Source organism: Poecilia mexicana, unplaced genomic scaffold (assembly GCF_051168715.1).
Source record: "Poecilia mexicana isolate PSO_F unplaced genomic scaffold, ASM5116871v1 scaffold_23, whole genome shotgun sequence".
Lineage (NCBI taxonomy): Eukaryota > Metazoa > Chordata > Actinopteri > Cyprinodontiformes > Poeciliidae > Poecilia > Poecilia mexicana.
This window is the reverse complement of record NW_028263392.1, coordinates 9,948,313-9,972,529: the sequence shown is the minus strand read 5'-3', so window position 1 is coordinate 9,972,529 and position 24,217 is coordinate 9,948,313. Positions and strand designations below refer to the sequence as shown.

The 24,217-nt window shown below is 39.1% G+C and overlaps 1 protein-coding gene across 1 annotated transcript in view; it reads left to right on the top strand.

Annotated features, from left to right (window-relative positions):
* The window catches only part of plxna4 (plexin A4), a 220,701-nt gene that overhangs the window by 130,917 nt on the left and 65,567 nt on the right, over nt 1–24,217 (top strand). The window contains exons 4-6 of the mRNA XM_088003196.1: nt 575–703; nt 12,809–12,909; nt 23,670–23,793. Coding sequence (XP_087859322.1) covers nt 575–703; nt 12,809–12,909; nt 23,670–23,793 — 354 coding nt within the window. The remainder of the gene's footprint in view (nt 1–574; nt 704–12,808; nt 12,910–23,669; nt 23,794–24,217) is intronic.

Here is a 24,217-nt window from a genome sequence, read left to right as displayed (position 1 = left end):
TGTGTGTGCAAGTTTAATCTATGGCGAGCTGAAAGCTGCTTAGGTTCGTGTCAGAACTGCATTTTCCTGCCAAATTAGAGGAAGAGGAGGCAGATTTAGAATAGAACATAGTTTGAGTGTGTGCGTGTGAGAGACGGGCTTTGTAAGCGCATGTCCTGGCGCCGCTCAGACCGTTCCCATCACATCAGCGTGCAAAGTGGCAATTCCACGCCTTTTCTGCTGAGTAAACTTACCTGGGGATTCATGGAGCACAACTCTTGCCCAGATGCCATATTACCACAATTGCTTTGAAATTACTCAAACTATGATCGAGGAAGATGTACTTTTGTGATGCAGCGATTAAAGCTGTAATGTGTTGGTAAATGTACGGCTGTGCCTACTGAACAAATATTCCTAATAACTCCAACAGACACGACTTCAAAACACAGCGTTTATTTTCTATTTTCTTTGTGTTCTTGTAACCATTTTCTATTTTTCTGACTTATGTCTGATGCTAATAAAGTCACAATGCCAAAAATAAATTTGAAAATACCAATTTTGTTCTTTTTTTGTGTGTGTGCTTTGGATTTTTCAGATCCGGGTTGATGGCTCCTCTCGTGCCCTTCAGTATGAGACGGTTCAAGCTGTTGAGAACGGACCCATCTTGAGAGACATGGCCTTCTCCTCTGACCACCACTACCTCTACGTCATGTCGGAAACTCAGGTCAGAAACACAAGAAAAATGAAGTTTTCTCTGCTTGCTGTCATATTATTTCGTAAAAAGCAGCAGTTCTGACACATTATGTTCTTATGTAAGAAATCAGAATAATCTTTGGTATGCCAAAAAGAATTTTGGTACAGCATGACACGAGAATGGAAAATGCTTAGATGCGCCACTGGGTGCTGGGACTATCTTTTCATAGTGGCAGACTATGAGGACAGAGGATAGTTGTGTTAAATTATAGGGAGATGAGAGTGGTCTCCTTCCACGTGTGTGTGCACGAGCAGATTTACACCATCTCTTAGTACCTTTGATGACATGAATCTGGTGTAAAATAGCAGCACTCTGTGTAATGGACACCTATCCTAGACAAAACCCACCAAAATAGCAAAACTAAAAGTCGCTCTAATGCAGGCTCCTGGATTTCTTCTGATGTTCTACATGACGGCATGCGCGTATAGAAACACATTGATTACATTTGGTCGTAGATGGGGATGGCCTGTTTTTTTGGCAGCGCATTGGCCTCTACACACAATCGGAGCCCAGCAAATACAAATGCTCTGCAAAAGGTAAAACTTACACATTATTAGAAATGCTTCTTTAGTAGAACGGATGCAAAGGGTAGCGCAACTATCCTGGTAAATACAGAATAATTGCAGTCATGTTAAGGATTATTACAAACTTGTTTCATGATCTGTGGCAAAAAAAAAAAAGCTGAAGAAATTAAGGGGGCCAACAGTTTTTTACAGCACTATTTGTTCGAATGTGACCAGCTAAGAAATGAATGTGATGAAGGGCATTATCAGAGCTTTTCTCAAGTTTGGGTACTAACTTTATACTTAAAATAACATGTTATGTTAGCAAAACAGAGACATAATCGGGATAAAAGTGGATCTTTGTTTGCTATTTACCATTTTTTGGGACCATTTCAAAATCTTGTCGAATCTCCAAAGTACAGATAATGTGCACGTTATTCCCTTTCTTATGCTCCTATTTCCTGCCATTCAATATCACTGAAAGTCATTGTTGTTTTGTTGTCAGCATTAGCCTTCCCTCAACTCTGCATTGTTTGCTGCTTTCAGAGGATTATAGACCTTTTTTTTTTTTTTTTTGGCACTATGGAATTGTCAGTTTTTACTGATTATAGTGCGTAGTATTTGTTTGTGTGTGCAAAAACTGCACACATTTGAGGATCCCAGATTATTAGATAATATTCTAAATATCAAACAGACAAAGAATGAGTTAAAGCTGCCCTTTTAGTCAGAACTCTCATCATTTTCCCTTGAGGTCTCAGTCTGCCGGCTGAATGAGAGATGATGGAAAAACAAAAATATCCAGACGTTGTTTATCAAGAGTTGTGTGTCTCTCTCAACCATTAATGTGCTAATCTTCCTTCTCCCCACTTAATAAACTTTATAAAAGATCATAGAGAGCAAAAGTGTGCATAATAAAACTCTTATTCTCAATTTTTTGTTGTACCGTATTTTCCGCACTATAAGGCGCACCGGATTATAAGGCGCACCTTCAATGAATGGCCTATTTTAGGACTTTTTTCATACATTAGGCGCACCGCATTATAAGGCGCATAGAATAGACGCTTCATACTCTATTATTACACATCCACATTAATAAAGAAATGGTCCCCGAGTACTTTATATAGTAGGCTGGCCCAGTCGTTGTTTCACTCACGGTGTTGGTGTTGCGATATTATGCCCAACTGCTTTCTGGGTAACACAGACCAACCGACACGCTGCCGCTGCAGTCTCTGTCTCTCTTCCCCTGCCCCTCCCCCCCTTTAAATGTATTATCAAACTTTATTAACAAACCAGTGTTCTGACAACTATCCCAGCATGCACCGCGCACTACTTCTTCTACGGGGAAAAAGAAGTTGGCGGCTGCTTACCGTAGTGGACCAACTATGTAAGCAGCCTACTGCACGTCTGTGTAAACATGACGTCTTTCATTTCGATCTGAGTTAATTAGCGTAGCATTTCTGCCGGATTTTCACAACATATCAGCCACGACAATGGACAGGGGAACCAACAAGTTCATGTCATCTTTTTTGGACGACATCAAGGTGTTTGAGCCACTGGATGCCTCCAACATTGTGCGTGTCACAGCTAAAAGCTACCGATAGATGAGGAAAACAGCAGATCCTCACACCCTCAGCATAAATATAGCTGTGGACAAGATCACTGATGCCTATTGTTCTTGCAAGGCTGGGTAAGTCGGCATTCATGGTTTTGATGGTCCACAATGTACATTAGCATATGTTTACTACTGTAGCTTGTGTTTGTGAGACGGTCACGCACGTGGTAGCTGCACTGTGACCTAAAATGGGCATTAGCCAATGAAACGCGGCCCCTGTGGTAAGGTCCGTTGCTAGACCTGTTGTGGCTCAATATTGGTCCATATATAAGGCGCACCGGATTATAAGGCGCACTGTCGGCTTTTGAGGAAATTGAAGGTTTTTAGGTGCGTCTTATAGTGCGGAAAATACGGTATTTTAGAGTATTTTATGTGTCACTGTTACAGCCAATCAAGTTAACAAATTCAATATTGTAATTATACAGCTCATACTGGGGAAAAAAAACAACAACCAAGTGGGTTACAACATATGAAGGCTTTTAAATAATTAGTCAATCTGCTCAGTTGTAAGTCTGAGCTCCTCTAACAGTTTACGCAAAACAATTGAGAATTACAGACTAAAGTAGTTAATGAAGCCAAAAAAACCAAACAAAAATACAAAACCCAAATCCAGTGTACAAACAATCTTAATCAGTGCCAGAGGAGTTTGAAGGGCAAGAAAAGATTGAGTGACTACCACTTGGTTGAATTCTTTGACTGATTGATTGTACTTGTGTGATTTAATAAATTAAATGTTTTTAAGGTTGATACATTTATGTACCTGAATTCAGTTTTCTAAAAATTTAGTTTAGTATGACTTGATATGCAATGCTTTGAAGAGTAATATATTAATTTGTCCAAGAATTGCCAGGGTCGGTCATTATTAAGGATTTATCCTTTTGATTCAGAAAACCTGAATAATGTGTTGGTATCTCTTTCCACCTGCTGTGATTCTTCTATTAAATACAATTTAGTTCCGACATGTCTTTCATGGCTTATCAGGAGTAAGTGCAAATTACTTTCTGTGAGATATGGACACGCAGCCAGAACATTCATATTATTTTCCTTCACTGATTTCATGAAATGAAATAGTTTCACCTTCGAGTTCATGCCTCAAGTTAGATCCCAAATATTTCTTGAAATGCAAAATAAAAAAATCAAACATACACTCACACTTGGCGAGTTTCTAAGCAGATTTCAGTTTTTTTCTGACTCGGAGAGAATCGGTAATATTCACCTGTTTTTTTTTTTTTAAACTGTACAATGTATTTGCTCACAGGCTGCACACAGCGAGGACACTCGTAGAGCAGCTGTTGCGTTTTATAGTATGGCAGGTGTGGTGTTTGTACAACTCTATTAGATGCATAAGACACTGGTTGGAAAAGTAAGACGAGCTTGAAATAAAATGGCATAAACATGTCTTGCAGAGCTGCTGTTACAGCCGTAAACACACAGTTAATGTTCAAAACCTTGTAAAAATGACTTATGTGGTTTTCTAACAATCTTCTTCCCAGAAATAACTACATTTAATGCTTTCGAATCATGAAAAAATAATAGTTCCCAGAAAGTCCGGTGTCATATTAATTTCCTTTGTTCTTAAAAAAAAAAGGTGGGATTCTATTACTTTATTGACTTCAATTACTGTTTGATCCGTTCTGCAATAAATGTCAATTTGAATTGCCGTTGTTTGCTTCCTGCTAACCTCCCAGTGACTGCCAATTTCATAGAGGGCATGTGGACGGTCATCCTAGCAAAGCTCCAGTATCGAGTGAGGAACCACTCGCTTGATGATTGCGCCGGTTTAGAATAACATCCACAACACACACATGCACACTCCCAACTCCCAGCAGTGATGGATGCTATTAAAGCAGCCTGAGTTGGTCGATGGCTGAAGGTCCACCTGCTGTTTCTGGGGCCTGGGACCGAGGCGCTCGCTGAGAGAGTGTGATTCTTCGAACGAGGGAGAAATACAGACAGAGGTCAGGAGGAGAGTGGCAAGGGCGCCCCGAACAGGCAGCTGAGAACATGGTTGATCGATAAAGCTCTTCACATGCTGTTCCAGCCCCGAAATGCTCCCCTTCAGCTTGGTGATGATGGATCCTACCGGGTGTTTGTCCTCCACTGAACAGAGAAAGTTAGTCACTTACACTTTGGCTCACAGATAATCTGTGTCTCCTAAAACAGAATTAAATGGTTTTCAGAATTAGTGAAATATTGGGGAATTTGAGAAATCTGCTCAAATGTGGAATTTGCTTTTATGTTTTTATACGTTTTGCCACTAACTTAATTAAACTATGTTTTTCATTAAGTTAGCATCTGAAAGAGGCTGTGTGGAATGCATAGCTTTCTTAATTTTAGTGAACTCTTACAAAGCAGTTACTTATGAATTCAACCTTTACTAACCCTAACTTGAGGGTGAGTAATGCCAAAAGAATGCAATCCTTTCAGTTTCAGAAATTCTGTTTTAATCATGCCATCATTGCAATACAAACTCTTTTAAGAGCCAAGCATATTCATTCACTGTATTGATTGTAAAAAAAACAACAACATCCCTTTCATATTCACTGTTTTGTTCCTCTTTTTTTATTTTCACCTTCTCTGTGTCTATTGTCTTTGTTGGGCTTATTTTTCATCGAGGATTATTGAGTTTTCCCAACTACAACCTATTTTCATGAAGAATTTGTCAAGATAATGAGGATCCATTGTAATTTGTTTTCTTGCCAGGTATTTCTTAGATTTCTTTATCCTTATTCTGTGTCTGTCTCTCTTTCCGACGACCCATTTTCATTTTTATCATGTGCCATCCCCCAATGCTCCTTAACGGAGTGATCTGTCACTCCTGCTTCCTTATTAATCCAGTGATTGGTGGTCCTCTAATGAGATTTTTTTTTTTTCCCCCACTGCCTCACCCCTCCTTAACATTCACACACATACAGGCATGTCTGATTTTTCTTCTGTTAGTGGGTTAAATAGATGTTCAGGCATAAAACAACTTAAATGATGGAGCAGCCTGTGATTTTGGATGTTAAGGTTGCTGTTTGAGTGATGAGGGCAGGTCAGTCCCACTGTTAATATGTGCTGGTACCAAACCTCCCTACTGTGTTCAAGTGATGTCTGCACTGTTTCATGTGTCAACCTCATCTTGGTAGAAGACAATATTACATTATCAGCTCAACATCCATAAAAAAAAACAAAAAAAAAAAACATAAAATGCATAGAAATCACTTACTAATTCCTCTGGTACTCTTTATTGTTGTTTTTCAGCCGTCAAATTATATAAATAGGAACAGACTCTGAAATGTATAATTTATAATTATGAAACACTTTTTTCCCATCAAGGTTGCAAATAACAAACAACTATAAAATCCACAGATCATTTTAGGCATGAATAAATGTAAAAAAAAAAAAAAAAATCATTTTTCTTGGAGAATATTGATTTTAAACACAGCATAAATATTTATATATCGTAACATTTTTATATTTGGTCACATTCTAACTAAAAACTTAATTTTTTTATGTATTCTAATGAAATCAACCAGATGATGGTCAGGCTAGATCCTCAAGAGCTGATGTCCTGCTTGGGATGTCATCAAGTTCTGCAGAGTCCTGATAATGAGCAGTTTAATTGATTCAAGTGTCTTAACCCAGGGGAGCAACACATTCAGGACTATAGGGACTAGAGTTGCTAACCTTATGTCAAACCAGCACAAAATGGAGGTAAAATTATGTTTGATAATTACAAAATTTTCACCAATAAAAATCCAAAAATAGTGGCATGCACTTATATTAAGCACTGACATGGGGTTGGCCATCATGCTGTGGGTTCGGACCTCCAGTGGAAAAGCTTAGGTCATACTTATTTGTTAGAATGGCTTAGTCAAAGTCAAGAAATATATTTTTATTATTTCCGAGCTAATTTTAGAAGAACTACTCTCCATGTTTCAACTTGTTGGAGGCATTCTGAAAAAGCTGGAGATGATTTTACAAAGTGTTGGCCCTTAATTGCTAAAGTATTCGGTCTGTTGCCATCCGTGATTTTATTTTCACTTCAGGTTTGTTCTACTTTATAAATGAAAAATAACAAAATGTAGGAAAGGGTTATGAAAATTTTGTAAAATTTCACATCTTAAAATCAATATGATTTTGACAGCTGACCACATTATTCAGCAGCTGGCTGTGCTGAGACATGAGTCTGAGAGCATTTGGAAGCTATGCAAGCTATTTGTTGAGTCTTAGTCATTGAATCCGTCCTGTAGTGTTCACTAAGCCATGCTGTTGCCCTGCAGCAACCAGCAAGTCCTCAAACTTATCCTTCCTACTCCTATCAACTGAGTCAGTGCTTGGATTTTATGTGACTTGTCCCGACGTTGTCTCAGTCCCTCTGCAATTTCTTTTGACAATCGTACGACTTTACATTCAGCAAAAAAAAAAAAATGTGTTGCCACTGTCACATTCAGGGTGATGAAATATTTATATTCAGTGTAGCAAATGCTGATCTGTAAGTGTGAATTATTGAAAATGTGTACTACAGCAGGGTGAGATCGTTCAAAGTCAAATCCTCTTTTTTCCACCCCCCGAAGGAAATGCGATAAGCCAATTTGTGGAAATATCACATCCTCACATCTCAGGCAAAAATGTTTTTTTTTTTTTACCAAGATCCTTTAATTTCGATCAGCAGAAATCTTTTTGCCCCGTCCTTCGGCATCCGACTTCCCCAACCCTTGACTGTGTGGCTGAGAGTTATAAAGGTGTTCAGATGTGCATATTATGTGGTGTCAGAGATTAGCTGGAGGCTAATGACAAAGCAGCTGCACAGAGATGATAGGCTGCAGCTGTTTTTGCCTGACATCCATTTGAAAAAATGTCAACGAAGTGGTTGAAAATGAGCTTGATGCGATGAGACCATCTTATGAAGCTTGAGCCTTCATTTGCTCAGTTATGTGTTTTGCAAACTCATTATTCATTGTAACAGATGGATGTGTTATACAATTTGTCGTTTATGTTGGATAATATTAAACACCTTTGGACAGGATCTTATTTCCTAGTTACAGTCTGGTCAGGTCGGATCTCTGCAGGCTGTACAGAATTAATCGCTGTACGTCCAACAGTTTTTTTTGTGTGTGCCAAATATAAATCCTTGCAGTGATCTGCTCGGCTTGATTCGTGCACTGATAACTGACATTTTAGTAAAAACACACTCAAACAACATTGCATATATGTATGACGCATGCTGAGGTTGCACTACTAAGCATTGGAATATCAATCAGTTGGGGGGAAAAATAGCAGGATGTCTTTGAAATTATGATTTGTAAGCTGGCCTCTCGCTTGTTTAACTGCATTTTCTCTTTGGGTAAGAGAAGCTCAGAATCTCTGGAAGAAAAAAAGATGAGAGAAAATGATTGATTATTTCCAAGTCATTTATCTTGCACCGCCGAAGATGACAGTGCAATTGATGGCGCCGTCGTTTAACCTCTGGAACGTCAAATGAAAACAATATTACACTTGCAGCCACTGGGCCGAACTGTTAGCTGAATTTATGATGTAACGATGTCAATTGGGTGTTAACTGATTGAGCGGTGCCTCAGCTGTGACGAGGCATTGAGTGGATAATGCGTCCCTTGCTTCATTTGGTCCCTACGTCAATCTTCGCCTTCATCCAGGTGGAGAGGAGACAAAGAGCAAGACAAAAGAAGAGAGAGAGATTCACCAAAAAGAAAGCAACAACTGTACAATTCCTTACCATTTTTTTTTGTCATTAATGTTTCATGGAGTACTACCTTCTCCAAAATAAGCCGGGCTGACATTTTGACTGCAGGTGGGGATATTTTTGTTTATTAAAATGACTCTAGCGAAGCATTTATAATCTTACATAAAATCAACCTTCCCACTTGTTTTTTTTTTTTTTTTAAATATTAAATCTGCTACAATATGTGAGAAAAATAGAGTAAAAATCTAGAAGTGTACAGGATGTACATCAGGATCGCACTATCTGCGTTGTCATAGTGGCAGGTCAGTAAATGTGACTCTCATGAATGGCGTCCCGGGTGTGAAAATAATGTGTTACTTGAACCAAGTGCTTTCACTTGGTAAAGTCCTCCACACTGAAGAATGTTGTGGTCAAACTGAAAATTATCTGATCGCTAAACTTAATTTACTTCTAGCCAGTTTTTGTCTCACAAATCTCCACTTCCCAGTCGACAGAGTGGCTGCGCATTGCAGACACCGAGCTGAAATAATGAACAAACTCACAACGGGGAAGGAGAAAAAGATGAAGTTAGCCTAAGGGTGGAAGAGAAAAGATAAGAGGAGTTCAGTGGGCCCCACAGGCTGTAAATCAGGATTGGACTATCAGTGTAATTTCCCCCTCTCTGTGCATGTGGAGGGTGCTGCAGGTGGAATCTCTCTTTAATTACAAGTCAAGGGAGGCAAGAAAATAGCTAGATAAAGAGAGGAATAGAGATGAGGCAGAGGAATTAGTTGATAATAAAAAGTCTCTGCAGATTTAATAAATCATCAGTTCTCAGTCTTGGCTGAGTTGAATGCTCGTGGCATTATGTGAAGAGAAGAGAAGATAGGAGGTATAAAAGGAGGGAAGGAGAAACGGGCAGTGTGAATCACGTTCAAGAAGAAATTTCTTGGTATGTGTCTCAAATACGCCTTCTTTGATTTCCATCTGCCACGTGTCGAGGCACACACACATATGCATATTGTATATGTAATTTGACACCATTGTGCCGCTGTAGCAAATGATCAAAAGTGTCTCCCGTCTGTCTCCCCCCTCGCATTAAGGCATCAACTACCCCTGTGATCTCTACTTCTTTTAAAAGCGTGATTGTATTCAGCAGCATCCATCTCTACCTATTGTGAAAGGTGGGAAAGTGCTGAGTGTAATGGCTGTCATTTACTCACCTGAAACAGGAGGGAATTATAAATGCCGTGCACCCCGTCCTTTGTGTTCATCCCCGCTGATATGATAGCAGAGTCACAGCGAAGAGATGGTGAGCCGTAATGGTCGACTCACTGGTTAAGCCCACGAAGAAGATAGCATAAAATGAATGTGATATCGAGATGAGAGGGACAAGGGGTGCATTGGGTCGTTTAGCCACCAAATCCCTCAATTTTGTGATAAAAGTGGAGACAAAAGTGTTGCCCACTAAAGTGTGTGTGTGTGTGTGTGTGTGTGTGTGTGTGTGTGTGCGTGTGTGTGTGTGTGTGTATTAGGCGGCAAAAGGAGAGCTCTGGAGAGATGATGAATGTGTGATGTTACACACCTCAGAGCATCTGAGTGACAGAGACAGGCAGACAGAAACAGAGGGAGAATGAATGATATCAGGATCTATGCTCTGGAACAGAGGGCTCCTATTGGCAGCCATCGCTTCTGCCAGACTCTGAATGCGGTGTGTGTGTGTGTGTTTGCTTGAGTGTGTTCTCTGTGAACAAAACCATATTCCCTGATGCAGGCATCTACGGCTTCAATAGTCATGAAAATATTTTCCATTCTGCAGTCGGTCTTATTTCTGTATTTTTATACTAGTCCCTTTAAAAATATTGCTTTTACTTTTTTTTTTTTGCTTTTCTTTGTCGCCCTTCAATCTTTCAGATCATCCAAAATATTTCAATTATAATATTGTTAGAGACCAAAAATAAAAGTAGGTCTTAAATAACGATTTCATTTATTAGGAGAAATTGGCTTTCCAAACAGTGTCGTCTTTCATGAAAATAATTTCATTAAGTCACATTTAAGTATTACCTAAATCTGTAAGGAGGTGGGCAATTGATGCTAAATTATACCCTGTAAAGTGTGCAAATGTAGTAGTATTAATTTTTTACAGTTTTATCACATTTTTTCATTACATGGTTACAAACCATACGCACATGCACACATATGTGAGGAAATGGTATTTTCAACCAGTATTAAAAAAAAGAAGGACTTTGCACCATCCACAGGCTATCACAGTGGCCTTTCCCTTCAACAACTAAGAGGTTATTTCACTGGCAGTGAACTGAAGCAGTTCTAAATGTTAGGAGGAAGAGCAGAGCCGAGGAAGGGTGACGGGAAGAGAGGAAATCTCTCTTGTGAGACGCATTGTGCAGTGTGGATCAGTGTTGAGTTTGATCATGTGCGCACAACACTGCTCCTCTATCTGCCTGATTCCATCTCAAACTCATTCCCTTTATCTACCTAATGCAAATATGCCTCAACACAGCAGGAAGGGCACAACATGCTTGCTATTTTTTTTTCCCCCAAAGCGCACACACAGGTTTTACACACAGATGCACCTCTGTTGTCTCTAATCTGTTATAACATGTACAATTCCTCTTGACTTTGACAAGGAGATACACATCCCTTTTAAACTCATTCAGCTGTGTGTGTGAATCCATTGTGTGTGGGTGTGTGCGTGTGTGTGGATGTGTGTGTATACATGTTTATATGCTATTTATGGTGCCCTGCTGAGACATGGTAAACACACAACCGTACTGAGTCAACAAGAATACCAAGTATTTTCTTTATGAACACAGGCAATGAGGTTCTTTATTTATTTTAGAATATTTAAGTGAGTTTTCTAAAATAATTAAAATGTATGTTCTAAAGTCAGTTTGAAAATCCTAAAACAAGATTATATTACAAACTATATTTCATGAATACATGTAACCCGGCAAATCTTTTAGCCTCCTTTTCCCCCCAAAACTGTTAATAGGTTCTTTTAAGGGGGTCAACCTTTACCCCCTGTTACTCAGACTGACGTCATATCTACCCAAGTAAGAGGAGACACTTTATCAGTCCAGCAGTGGTGATCTCATCTCTCTTCTGGCTGTCGGGGAGCAGCGTGAGTGACAGCGGTCATCCACCAATGATGGCTCTTTAATCAAAAGTGCCAGTAGCCTGTTGTTGTCATGGTGATGAGAGGAGGGGACAGCTGAGATCCACCTCACTTTTGCCCCTTGTGCTGAACCACTTAAGGTCCATGCCAATCAGTGCCAGTCAATGCCAGTTTGAATTGGCAGGCCCATATATCATCATAGATGGACTGCTAATCCCTAGTGACCCGGTTCTACCATATGGAGTCGCTGGGTTGGAGAAAGATGAAAACTGTCATGCAGTAATATTTTTAGTTAAAAATGCCTTGCAAAATAATTTGCATGATTTTTTTTTTTTTTTTTTTTTAGATAGTAAAGTTTACACCGTTTTAAACTTTTATATATATTAAGACTGGGGATAGAATCTAAAAGTACTTACACTATGCTCTGTTGGATCTGAAGGTTTAGCTGCAAATGCGAAAATAAACAGGAGCAAAAAACTAAAAAAAAATTACAAATGACTGAAAAAATAATTTGAAGATACCAGGAGAAACCAACTACTCATCCTACCATCAAATATTTTAGTTCATAGCTTAAAGGGAAGCTGAAATATGTCTTCACAAACGGTCCCAATGGTCAAGAACTGACTACTTTTTTTTGTCAACTTCATTTGAGAACCATCCCCAGAGGTTTTCTGTTAACCTTGCAGAATGGTACAAAACAGGGACATTATTATCCTGCAAGAAGTTTTTTTTTTTTTTTTGCCATACACGTTTGGAAATGCAGTGTTGCCCTTTAAAAAAAATCATCATTGTGCAGAAGAGGATCCTCAGTAAGGAGGGACATCTGCTGTCACAATTCTTTGTCTCCCGGGGGGTTGAAGTGTTCATCTTTTTAATATTCCATGTTCAGGGTTTGCTTGCAAAGTTTAAACAGGCAAGTTTGTGGTTTGAGAGGAGACGTGGCCTTTAGAGGCATTTTGTTCTCTGAGATCCAGTCTTGTGGTTATGCGGCTGCATTTTAGAATAAGTAAGAGCTTCGTTTTTGGAACAGCACAAAGTTTTTTCAGTATTAAATATGTTCTCTAATATTGTGTAATCCTAAAGAAAAAAAATCATTAGAGCTACTTTGAGTGTGTTCATTGATTTTAATTCTATGGTTTTGTTTTTTTTTTCCCCCCAGCTGTCGAGAGTGCCGGTGGAAGCTTGTGGACAGTACTCCACCTGCAGTGAATGTCTTGGATCGGGTGATCCCCACTGTGGCTGGTGTGTTTTGCACAACATGTAAGTACCTCTCAGCATGTCTTCACTCCTGCTAGATGTAAATAGTTTTTGTTATCTGTGTGATTTTTTTTTTTTTCATTTTTCTGTCAGTCCTGTAATATGAGATTATATCCTCCTCTACCTCTGGGATGTTTGAGCACATGCCCAGCCCTCCATTCTTCCCAAGCATAGAGGATTCAGGAGCACCTTATGCCGGTGCAGGTGAATTGTTGGATTATCTTCCTGGATTGGGCTTTGTGCCACAAAACCCCCTCAGATCCATTACCTAACTAAACCACTGGCATTCTTTACCGGCCCTGGAAACAAGAGCCTGGTGAGAGCGTGGACACTAGTGGGCACTGCCAAGGGTTCCGACTGGCACCGCTCCAACCTTGAAAGTGAGAGATTTTGCTTGTATTGGAAACTGTTGGCAATCACAGAGATGATCCCATTAACCTTTAGGTACCCACTTGACCCCTGCTAACCTGTTACCTTTGGCCTTACTTCTAAGATTGCACGTCTCTGTCATTTTCCCCTCGAAATGCATAAGCACGTACACCAAGATGGGCACAAATCCACAAACAACCCACCTTTTCCCTCAAGATTGCAGAGGGAGATGGTGCTTGGTGGGGGCAGAGACTTTTTCCCCACTACACTGTAAATTGAAAATTGGTTTCTTGTGTTGGTGCTAGCTCAAGGGTAAAGAGTGGCTCCGTGTGTGTGTGTGTGTGTGTGTGTGCGTGTGCGTGTATGTGTGTGAGTGAGAGGGACATTGAGACCAGTACATTTAGCACCTTTATCCCTGCTACCACCAAGAGGACGTGACGAGGGCAAGGAAGCAATGCAAGAAGTGAGAGGAACACAGTGAAACCTAGATATAAGGGAACATGGACAGGGAAGAAGAGATAGAGATGAGAAGAGTAGAAGATGAATGAGAAGATGACAAATAAAGAGAGCTGGAAAGCATAGTAGTCAAGAATAGATGGTAATAAATTCTTAGAAAGACAAGGAGAGAAATTGTTTCAGGATGATCATATATTCCAAGGCTGGGGAATGAGCGAGTGTAGAGAAAAGTGTCAGGTCACATCGAGGATAAAGAATAAATGGAAGAAAGTCGAGCAAGAAAAAAACAGAAAATGAATACATATGAGATCCCCGAGGTAGAAATGAACTATGACGGATGATGAATGGATCATGGAGCTCAAAATTGAGGTTACAGGCAACGGTACACAAACATGTTCCTGCATGAATCACTAATTCATCGGTCCAGAGACTCCCTGGTTACAAAAACGTTTTAGAAGGAATTGCTGGATCAACTATTGATCAACTCTATCATTTTTGTAAAATTAAACATATTTGTGCACATTTGAAGCGTCAATATCAATGGACACAGTGGCTTTATTTTTGTCATATGGGTAGTTCTGCAATTTAAGCTAAAAAATGATTCAAAGTAGAGGTGCATATATTGTGCCTACGGAATATACTTGGGTGTTTTAACCTTCTTGTTGCTTTTACAAATTGATCGGAACATGAACATGCTCATATGTGTTGAATGCACCAAAGCTTCAGAAATATTGCTGCATCCTCCTAGAAGGAGTCCTCAGATTGTAGTTTCCAATTCTTCAAATGTTGCATTTTTATGGCAGACATAAAAAAAAAAAAAGAGCTAAACTTATTAAGTTGTCATATAAAGACTTACTAAAACACATTTGAACAAGCTCCTCACATGAATGACAGCGACTTGATGCGTTAAGCCTCCAGGCACAGTCTGCAGGGCGTCTGACAAAAGGCACAACAAATTAAATTTTGTGAATTATAATGGAAGTGTTCTGATGTGTTCAAACTGGCTTGTGAAAGGCTTTTATATATAAAGTAAGTACTTTGGCTTGTCCAAGGTTAAACATATTTCACTATAGAATCAAAAGCAAAGGCATAAACAATGAATCTTTCAGAATATATAGAAAGAAAGAGCAAAACAGAAAAGAAATCTCTGTCTGCCACCCACACGCGCACTTTGTGCTGGAGGGAAAATGGTTGTGGGGAAGGACGGCAAGCCGTTCCACTTTAAAAGTGTTCCTCCAGATAGTTTGTTGTTCCAATCAACCTTGAAATCACCTCACGGCTCTGAGGAAAAAAAACCCAGAATTGCATGCTCCCTCTCTCTCTCTCCGTTTTACTATCTTCCTCTCTTATCCACACACACTCACTTTCCTCTTCCTCCATCAGTATTGCCTTTATTTACTCTATAGATCGGTGAGAGGAGCTGTTAGCGAGAACACCGGGGCAAGAGCAAGAAGGCAATCAATATTACCGGAGAGAAAATCAGCAGGAGTGTGTGCCTGCTTCTTTGATAGCACTCATATTGTCCTTGACAAACACCAATCATTTATTTTAAAAATGTCGTCAATGTCACACATGTTTGACTCTGAACAAGTTTGTGGGTTTTTGTAAAGACGCGTGATTGTTTCTGTCCCACCAGCTGTAAATCATTTGTGTGTGTGTTTGAGCCCTCAGTGAAATTTGCAGCAGATTTCCAGTCTTCCAGTAAGACCTTACTCCATCTTTGTAAAAACCGGAGGTCCACCTGTCAACTAAACTGTCTTGGTCTGCTTATGCTGAGATGTGCATGCTTCTGCAAATGCCTGTCTAGCTAAGCATGTGAAAGGAAGGTTTTGACCCACAGCACTGCCTAGTTTTCAACAGTTCATTTGTGCTTTTTGGAAAAACTTTTTTTTTTTCCTCCTTTTTTTTTTTTTTTGTAATTTCCTCATCCCAACCCAACAAAGCTCTGGGGATTCATGTCTCACTGTTTTTGTTTATATCGCAAGGGCGATATGGCGTGTTAGTTTTTCCTCCAACTTCCATCCACACTTTATTCCCTCTCCAAGTAAGGCAACGGCTCTCCTACTGAGAACCAATATACCAGAGATCCTCCAGCCATGTTGTGGATATGTTACCTCCCCTAATGTTGCTCTGTCAGCTGTCAGTTTGTAAGTCGTTAACTAGCATGTCAAGATGCCTGTAGTGCATGACTGCTGGACAGATTGGAGACCATATTTGGAGGGGTATTTTTGTCAACATGATTGTCATCACAGTTGTCATGCATATTGAGAACATCGCAAATTATACCCAGTCTTATCAGTGTCTATTTGGAAAAAAGCGACACTAATTTTACAATATCTTTACATTAATAATTGGATTGCATATCTTGATCTCCAGTTGGCTGCGATAGCTTTCCTTGCCTTTTTTTTTTCTCTATTACTTGAGTTCCTATGTCATCAGCTAAATCTAACCATCAGGCTTTTAGCGTACAATAAATTTTAATTCAAGTCAAATTCACATTAATTTGTTTAATCCTTTATTGTTGGAAGTCATCATTTGAAATCGTTTCTTTTTTTGTGATTGGCAGTGAGTTTTGGATTCAGAAATCATTTTCTCCTCAAGCGTTCTCACTGCTTCCTACTTAGGTTCTGTCGACGACAAACACTCATAAGTATCGAACCTACATCAAGAGGAGAAGAGATGGTAGTCACCTCTTACTCCTTTATAACTACTCATCAGTCATGTAAAGTTTCAGGAAGTCACAAGAAGACACCTGAAAAACCGGATACATTTTTTTTTTAAGTCTGGAGGGGATTTTTCTGCTCAAACTTTTGTGTTTCAGAGACATCTAAGGTTCTGTCAAATAACCTTTTAGAAGGAAAGGCTAATTGGCAGACCCATTGCTCCATCTCTCCTCGAATCCTCTGTTGCTTTCATTAATTCTGCTTCACCAATAGCTGTCACTGTGATCATAGCTATCCATTTCTTCACTGTGCTCATTATTGTGGCATGCCAAACTAATGCTAATTAAACTGAAATGCCATAATTAACTGCTACCAGCTTCTTCGATCCGGTTAAGGTGACCACTTGGCTCCCCTGGAGACAGCTTTAAGTGCACTTACATACACTACTGCCAGGGTTAGATAATGTTCACCCAAAAAAGTAAAAGTAGGAAGATTTACGTCTAACACCGGCCTAATTTTTAAGTTTATTTACATGAAAAAGGTACTTGTTAGTTTGATTTTATGACCTTAAATAATCATTTAAATGGTCCTAAGCAGGCATATTAAGTTTTATGATATTACACACCAGTTTCTGCAAGTGTTAGACATACAGATGAAAAAAGGTCCCTATGGACCAGTGCATATATGGGGAGAACAGAGCCTCCAAACTTCATGCAGAAACACCAAAGACAGAGATTCTAATCCTGGACCTGCTGTAAGGCAACATTACTATCAACTACTCACCTGTGGAGCCAGTTGTTGTTATTATGATTTGTGGAAATAAAAAGAAATAATAGAAAACCCAACCAGGTCAATGTTATGTACTCAAATGGTCATAATGTGGTAAGAATAGATGACAAAAAAATATAGAAAATAGGGTAGGATGAAGTATTAAACTTAAAAAAGTTTTTTTTAATCCAGAAGAACCCAGTTTAGGTTTGATCAGTGTAAGTAATCTGTTTTGAAATATAGATTGAAATATAATCCAAGTTTATTAAAAAAAAAAAAAAAAATCTTAAAGTAACTTCTGGTCTTACTGTCCAGTCTTACCATAGGTGTAGCAGAGTGGAAATTGTAAAGCATTCACTTGCTTTATTAAACACCGTATCGTGCCAAAAGTAACTGGATAATGCTTCGTTTTGACAATAAATGTTGCGGAGCAAGATCATACGGCACACAATCTCATTATACAATTAACAGTGTGTTACTGTTCCCCTCCTATTTGTTGCATGTAACTTTGACAACAACATTTTGTCAAAATACTTTGAAAGCACAGAAATTATTCCCTAATCTTCTAGTCAAAGACTTGTCATAAAAAGTTCAACTTTCTCAAACTTGTTGCTTTGATGTTGAGATTCTACGATCCCACGGCACTGAGTTGATATCCGTGCCCAGGGGAGGGTAGGTGCCCCTTGTGTATGAGAGACTGGTTTCTCCCCCTACCCTCAGCTTGTGTCTCCTGGTGGGTCCTAAGAAAGGTTGAGAGAAGGGAACAAGGCCAAGAAGTGACAGGGGCATCAGGATGGAACCGAGTGCTGTGCATCCTCTCTGAACTGCCACCATCGTTGTTGGAGAACACACACTGAGTCATTCTCCCACATACACAATGGTGCACACACACCCTAAAAGCACACACAAAATAGCTGCACGTCCACTTTGAAGTCAGGGCCATTTCTCACTGTCACCTATTGTCACTCTAGCACACACAAAAATGCACGAGCGCTGGAAAATGGACATACACTCACTCACTCACTCTCAGAGTGGGTTTAGTTGCCTTGCTTTTGCCCAGTAGAGCATGAACTGGACTGACATGAGACGAGGACGATGAAGGAGAGATGTGGTGACAGTCAGAGGAAGTGAAGATATACGGTTATGTATTCCAAACGATGAGGCCACTGAATGTCGGGCTAAAAGGGTTATAAAAATTCATATAGAAAGGAAGATTAGAAATCATCTTGCTGGAGATAAAGATAAAGAGGTAAACTCTGCTTACACATCTATTGCTCAACTTGTCAATGATTGAAAAATGATTCAGAATATTGGGCAAGCCATTTTGCATGCATCTTCTATGGACACATAATATTCACCGCAATATATAATCCAACGCTAATCTTAATTGATCTTTAAGTGGCCTTGTCAGATAACATTGTTACTGAGATTACATGAAATGTTTTTTTTTTTCTTTTTTTTTGTGCTGTGAACTCCCTTAAGAATATTTGTGGTAATGTGGGCTTTTCAAAATAAACTAACCTAAAATTTGATGCAGGTACATTGAAAGAGAGTTTCATAACACATTGCTAACCTTCAAAAAAAAAAAAAACTTTAACTGTATAATTTTTTTGCTCAGATGGGGTTCTTTCGTCAGCGGGATTGGAGATTTCTACACCTAGCAGCTGCCACTCTGTAATTTCTGCGCCCTTTGGTGCAAGTTTTATGTCATGAGTCGGTTGATTTGCGAGCCTTCGCGTGTGTCCACAAAACTGGAGTAACACGGTCATGGCCAGTGGGCTGGATAATGACTCTTTCACCGTTTCCTACATGCAAATTTCAGGATGCCTTGTGGACAACCACACTTAACGGGGCCTACGAGCTTCTCTGAACTAGTTGGGACACATCTATAGGCTACACAAAATACTGTTCTTTACATTTTGTGAAAAAAATGAGTTAGCTAGGCCAATTCTGTCTGTTTTGGCCCTCAGTTAGACACAGAAGGAGTGAAGCTTCCAGCACAGCCATTGAGGATGAAAGAAGCAGCTTCTGAATGGGATATTTCAAGTTGAATTACAAGGACAGAACTGTCCTTCAGTCGAGGTTGTTTGGTAAAGCCATACAGTCGATAGTCTCTAAGAGTTTCAAAAGAGAGAAGGCACTTGTGTAAACTACAGTTTCCTTCAGCAATGTGGATAGGACATTGCAAACAGACCCGCCAGTGGTTTGAAACGTTCCACCATTCATATCCCAGCCTGGAGTGCCTCAGAACTTAACTCTCATTTTTAACTCTAAAGCAGGCATAAATGTTATTTAATTTCCATAAACCTTTTCTATTGTGATTATTGAATCACTGTTTAAAAATAAAACAAAGCCATGCAGTTTTCTTCATTGTGACGGGTAGAATTTGCATGGACACATGCTCGTTAGAGCGAACAGCAGTGGCCATATTACAGTGTTGACAACAGAAAAAACTAGCTGACCAAATGTGCTCCTCTGCTAATAACGAAGCCAGTGCAGCTCAGCTCAGGTTGGTGAAGGATTTGAGGAGGCCAGGGTTGCTAGGTAACAGGGCAGTACCCGACGATGGTGACTTAATAATTGGGAGGTTTTTGAAATGGCTCGTTTTTCAGATATGAACAAAACATACACATATTTTCTCAAAAGTGGCTTTGTTTAGTTTAGTTTTTAGAACTTTGCAGAACATTTTATGTTTAATGACAGGAGAAAATGTACTTTTATATGGGTTTCACACATGCATGTGCATTTGGTCACGCATACAGGAGAAAATGCAGCCATGCAGTGTGTTGGAAGATTAAATGTATATGACACAACGCCTTCAAAAGTAACCTATTACGCCACAGGCTATGAGTATATCTAGGATTCTGTGCAGTGTGTGATGATGCATGGGTAGTATGATAATTGGGTTTCAGCTGAGCTACAGGGTACCTATTTATTGTGTATTGATTTATCCCAAATACTGTAAAGATCCAAAACCCATTTATAATCTAAAATATTTCCACGACCATACAGTATTACTGTTTTTCCCCCCTATATTTGACCAGAATTGTTTAGAAAAATAATCTTTTACTTCCACACAGACCTTCTTCCAGTATGCACTGTATAGGTTAATGGATGTGTGTATGATTTCATGAATATGTGCACAGTTTCCTGACACAGGTATTTGATGGAGCTGAGGATGGCTGGACCACAGCTTTGTGGGAATTTAATAGCTTTCATTTCACAGCCTGTTTGACCTTCTCCAAGCCTTTCATTAGGTATGCATTACACCTGGAGCCTCGCATGGCCAGATACTGCTGCTCTCTCTTTAGTATAATCTTTTCCTCCACCCCTCCTGAGACGTGCAAACTCTGCCTCATGGATGCTCAGTGAGTTTTTGAGGAATACCGGAGGAGTTTTGTTGGGCATCAAAACACCACTATAGATAAATATACATATTTTTCCTTGCCCCTTTTTTTCCAGTTTCTCTAATTGTGTCACCTTATCAAAGGCTGATTAGTTTTTATTCAGAGTTGATCTAATCAATTCGGCTTGCCTCCTCACAATGCGTCATGCCCAGCCAAACAGCTCAGCATAACGGCGCCGTTTAGGAACCAAATGAAGAGATGGTGGACAAAACGATGCCCAGTATCAGTGTTTTTTTTATGGCTATTATTTGCAATCTAAATTGCTTTGATTTGGTTTGCTAAACAGTTTATTCAACAGTGCTTACACAGCGCTGTGTTGCAAATTGTTATAAATGAAGCCTTTTTTGCACCGTCTTTGTAGATAGTAATTGAAAATTGTCATCCAGTGTTTTGCCTTGGTAATAGCCACCACCTAAATCTATTAAATTATGTGTGCTATTCCCATAAAAAAAAAATTAACTGTATGCATAGCTACTGTGTGTGCTTAACTTTGTACAAGATACTTGGGAGCATTCTTGATTAAACCCTTGTCATCACATTATGTCGGTACAGTAATTTCCTTAAAATGAGGTAACACATCTTATTTTCCTTTTTTTTTTCTTTTTTTTTTTGGTCGATACTATTTAGGGTTTTCCTCTGTGTATTATAAACCCTGGTGGTTAGCTAGGTTTCACTTGCCCCCTACCAGGCTAAAGCCAGGCTTTATAGTTAATGTATTGAATAGGACACAAGGCTGCATGCGTTATTCACACCATACAAGCACATGAGTGTTGGCACGGACAAAATAAGACAATTTACATGTTCATTAAATGTTTTTGTGGCAAGAAGTGAAAAACACAACTAGGTGAATTAGGGATGTTAGTTTTGTATCTACTGTACTTTAAGACTAAATTGCTTTGAGCAAAAGTGAAAAATATAGTTCTTAATGTATGTTTGCACAACGAAAACAACAGTTTTAAGGGAAAAAGACAATGTGATGATTAACTTTCCCTGGTTTTTTTCCCTTCTGATTGCCTCATTATGTCTTTTTGTCTTAGTGAAAGAAATATACAACTCTAAGAAGATGACTAAACTTAAAATCTTGGCCAGCGTTGTTTCCACTCAACTCCTTCAACTTTATTTGGTGGCTTTTCTGCATCATCTGTTCCTGTTGGTTTATGGTCTGTAGACTCTAGCAGATGATGTCTTATATATCCTTCTGCAAACCCTGTAGCTCATTAATCAGTCCTGAGCACACGTATTGTGAATCAGAATGCCATCTGATATTTCTCTCAGGTTTGTACTTGTATGCAAAACTAAAACTGGAAAGGCATCAGCATTTAAATTCGCTTTTTTCTGTTTGATGTTAAAATCCAAACAGCATGGAAATAAAATAAAAAAAACTGGAACTTAGAAGCAGCGAGTGATGGAGAAAAGCCTTTCAAAAAATAAAACAAAATAAACCCAGATGTGGAGGGATGCTATTAAAGTAATGAAGCTTTTTGTTTAAATGTTTCTTAAAAGTAACTGCATATTTTATTCATACTGTGGCCTTAATTCTAATTTAGTTTTAACAGTGCCTTTCATCCTAGCTTTTATTTATTTGACATAACATTGCCTATTACATGTTGTCACCTTAATGTTTTCCAGAACTTTATCTGTTGCATTGCATAATTAATGTGCAAAACTGTGTTGCAATTAGAAAAATAAATTGTAAAATTGTACTTGTGATTAAGACTTGTTGGGTCATATGATTAACTTCCTGAGAAACTTTGCGAGTTCACACAGAATCATGTTTTACATGTGCATGTACAGTTTTGCAATGTGACTATTTTTGAAATGTACTTTTTTAAAAATCAAAACACTCATGATCTTTCAGAATTATATTGCAAAATTACAATTCAGCTCTGCGTAAACAACACACACAATGATATTAAAGAAATGAATCTGTTTCTTTCGTGACTGTCTGGCGAATGTTTGCATTTGTGGATTTTTACATTTGGCTTGTTTGCCTGAGGCTGTTCAAATGATGTGTTCCTATTAAAGCAGTACAAAGGAAAGGCACAGACACCAGTGATAGGAGCACAAAGAAACCTGAAGCGATTAAACCCCTACTGAAACCGGCTTAGCAGGAAAAGCTTCACAGACGGCCAACAATGGCTGTATTCCTTTAAATCTAAACTCTTTTTTTTGCTCTCTTTCCTCTTCCCTGCATTCTTTCCTCTTCCTCCTGCTCTCTCACTCTCTAACTGATTTTTTTTTTTGTCGTCTTTGTGTCGTGTTAGGCTGTTTAACTACTTTGCAATACTCTTGTCAGGTCAAAATCCTCTCTCCTTAAACTCTGAAAGTTTCCTTTTGGCAGATTTCAACTACATTGATTGTGACCTCTTACAGCCAATCATTTTTTTCCTCTAAGGATTTTAGACCTCCCTAGATTTTCCAGGTTCTTAATTACACAGTAAGATTTTTTTTTAACTAAATCAGAATAGGATTAAACAAAAACAAATGTAAAAACTAGCAACAGTAAGTTTGTGGTGAGAATGAATGGCAGTTTTCTTCCAGTCTAAATGGGGAATGCCCTTTCAGTCTAACAAGGGATTGTGATTAAGAACAAGAGTCGGTAAATTCCACCTTAAGCACAAAGCTTCTGTACCTCCTTTTCCTCAAACCACTGTAACAAACTGGATCGGGCCACCTGGTTTGGTATTAAGAACTGGGGTAATCTATCCTACTTACCCCCATTAGCTTCCACCTTTCCACCTGCATTTGGCATTGCCCATGAATGCCAGTTATTAAGGTTGCTGCACAAAAGCACGGGAAACCTCTTTCCCAGTGGGCTGGCTCTACTTGCACATATAGAGCAACCTTTGTTTTAAATACAACTGCTCCCACCCACAGTAGTTGGTACGTTTCCAGAGAGGAAATATGATAAATGTTTCCAATAGACCCTGTCTGAGAGGGTTTGGGACATTCCTCTTTTTTTTTTTCACCAGATGCCAACAGGTAGAAAAGACTAAGCCTCGATCAGGTTACTATGTGCATTCGGATGCGTGTCCATTTTTCATCCCAGAATAACAACCCCTCCTGTTTTTTTGTTTTTTTTTTTCCCCTTTCCTTTCAGGTGTGCCAGAAAGGAGAAATGTGAGCGCTCATCAGAACCCCGGCGCTTTGCTTCAGACATCAAGCAGTGTGTGCGTCTAAGTGTCCACCCAAACAACATATCAGTGTCCCAGTTTAGTGTCACGGTGAGTGGATGGAAACGAACACACGTGTTGCTTCTTCTGAAAGAGAAACTCTTGACAAGTTTTCACCATGTCATCAATTTTTAATCAAGAATATTTGTGCTCTAATGATGCACATGCTGCCCACTCTGTGTAACTGAATCAGTAATTGAAGGGGTGTGTGTGCTCAGAATAATGGCAGTGAGGTTGCTCAATTTTAAAGAAATATTTGGTCCTCGTTTGAGGACAGAGGCAACAAATTGGAGTTAAATGGGTCATTGTGAACATTGTTCAGTTTCTTGAAGAAGGGAAACATCTAAAGGATTGGCGTATTAATACATCTCCAGAAAACTCTATTGTTGGAGGGCAAAAAAACATGTAACTCAAGAGGATTCAGTTTGCCAAAGAAGACATTGACTGACCTAAGAAGAAGAGACGTAACATTTTG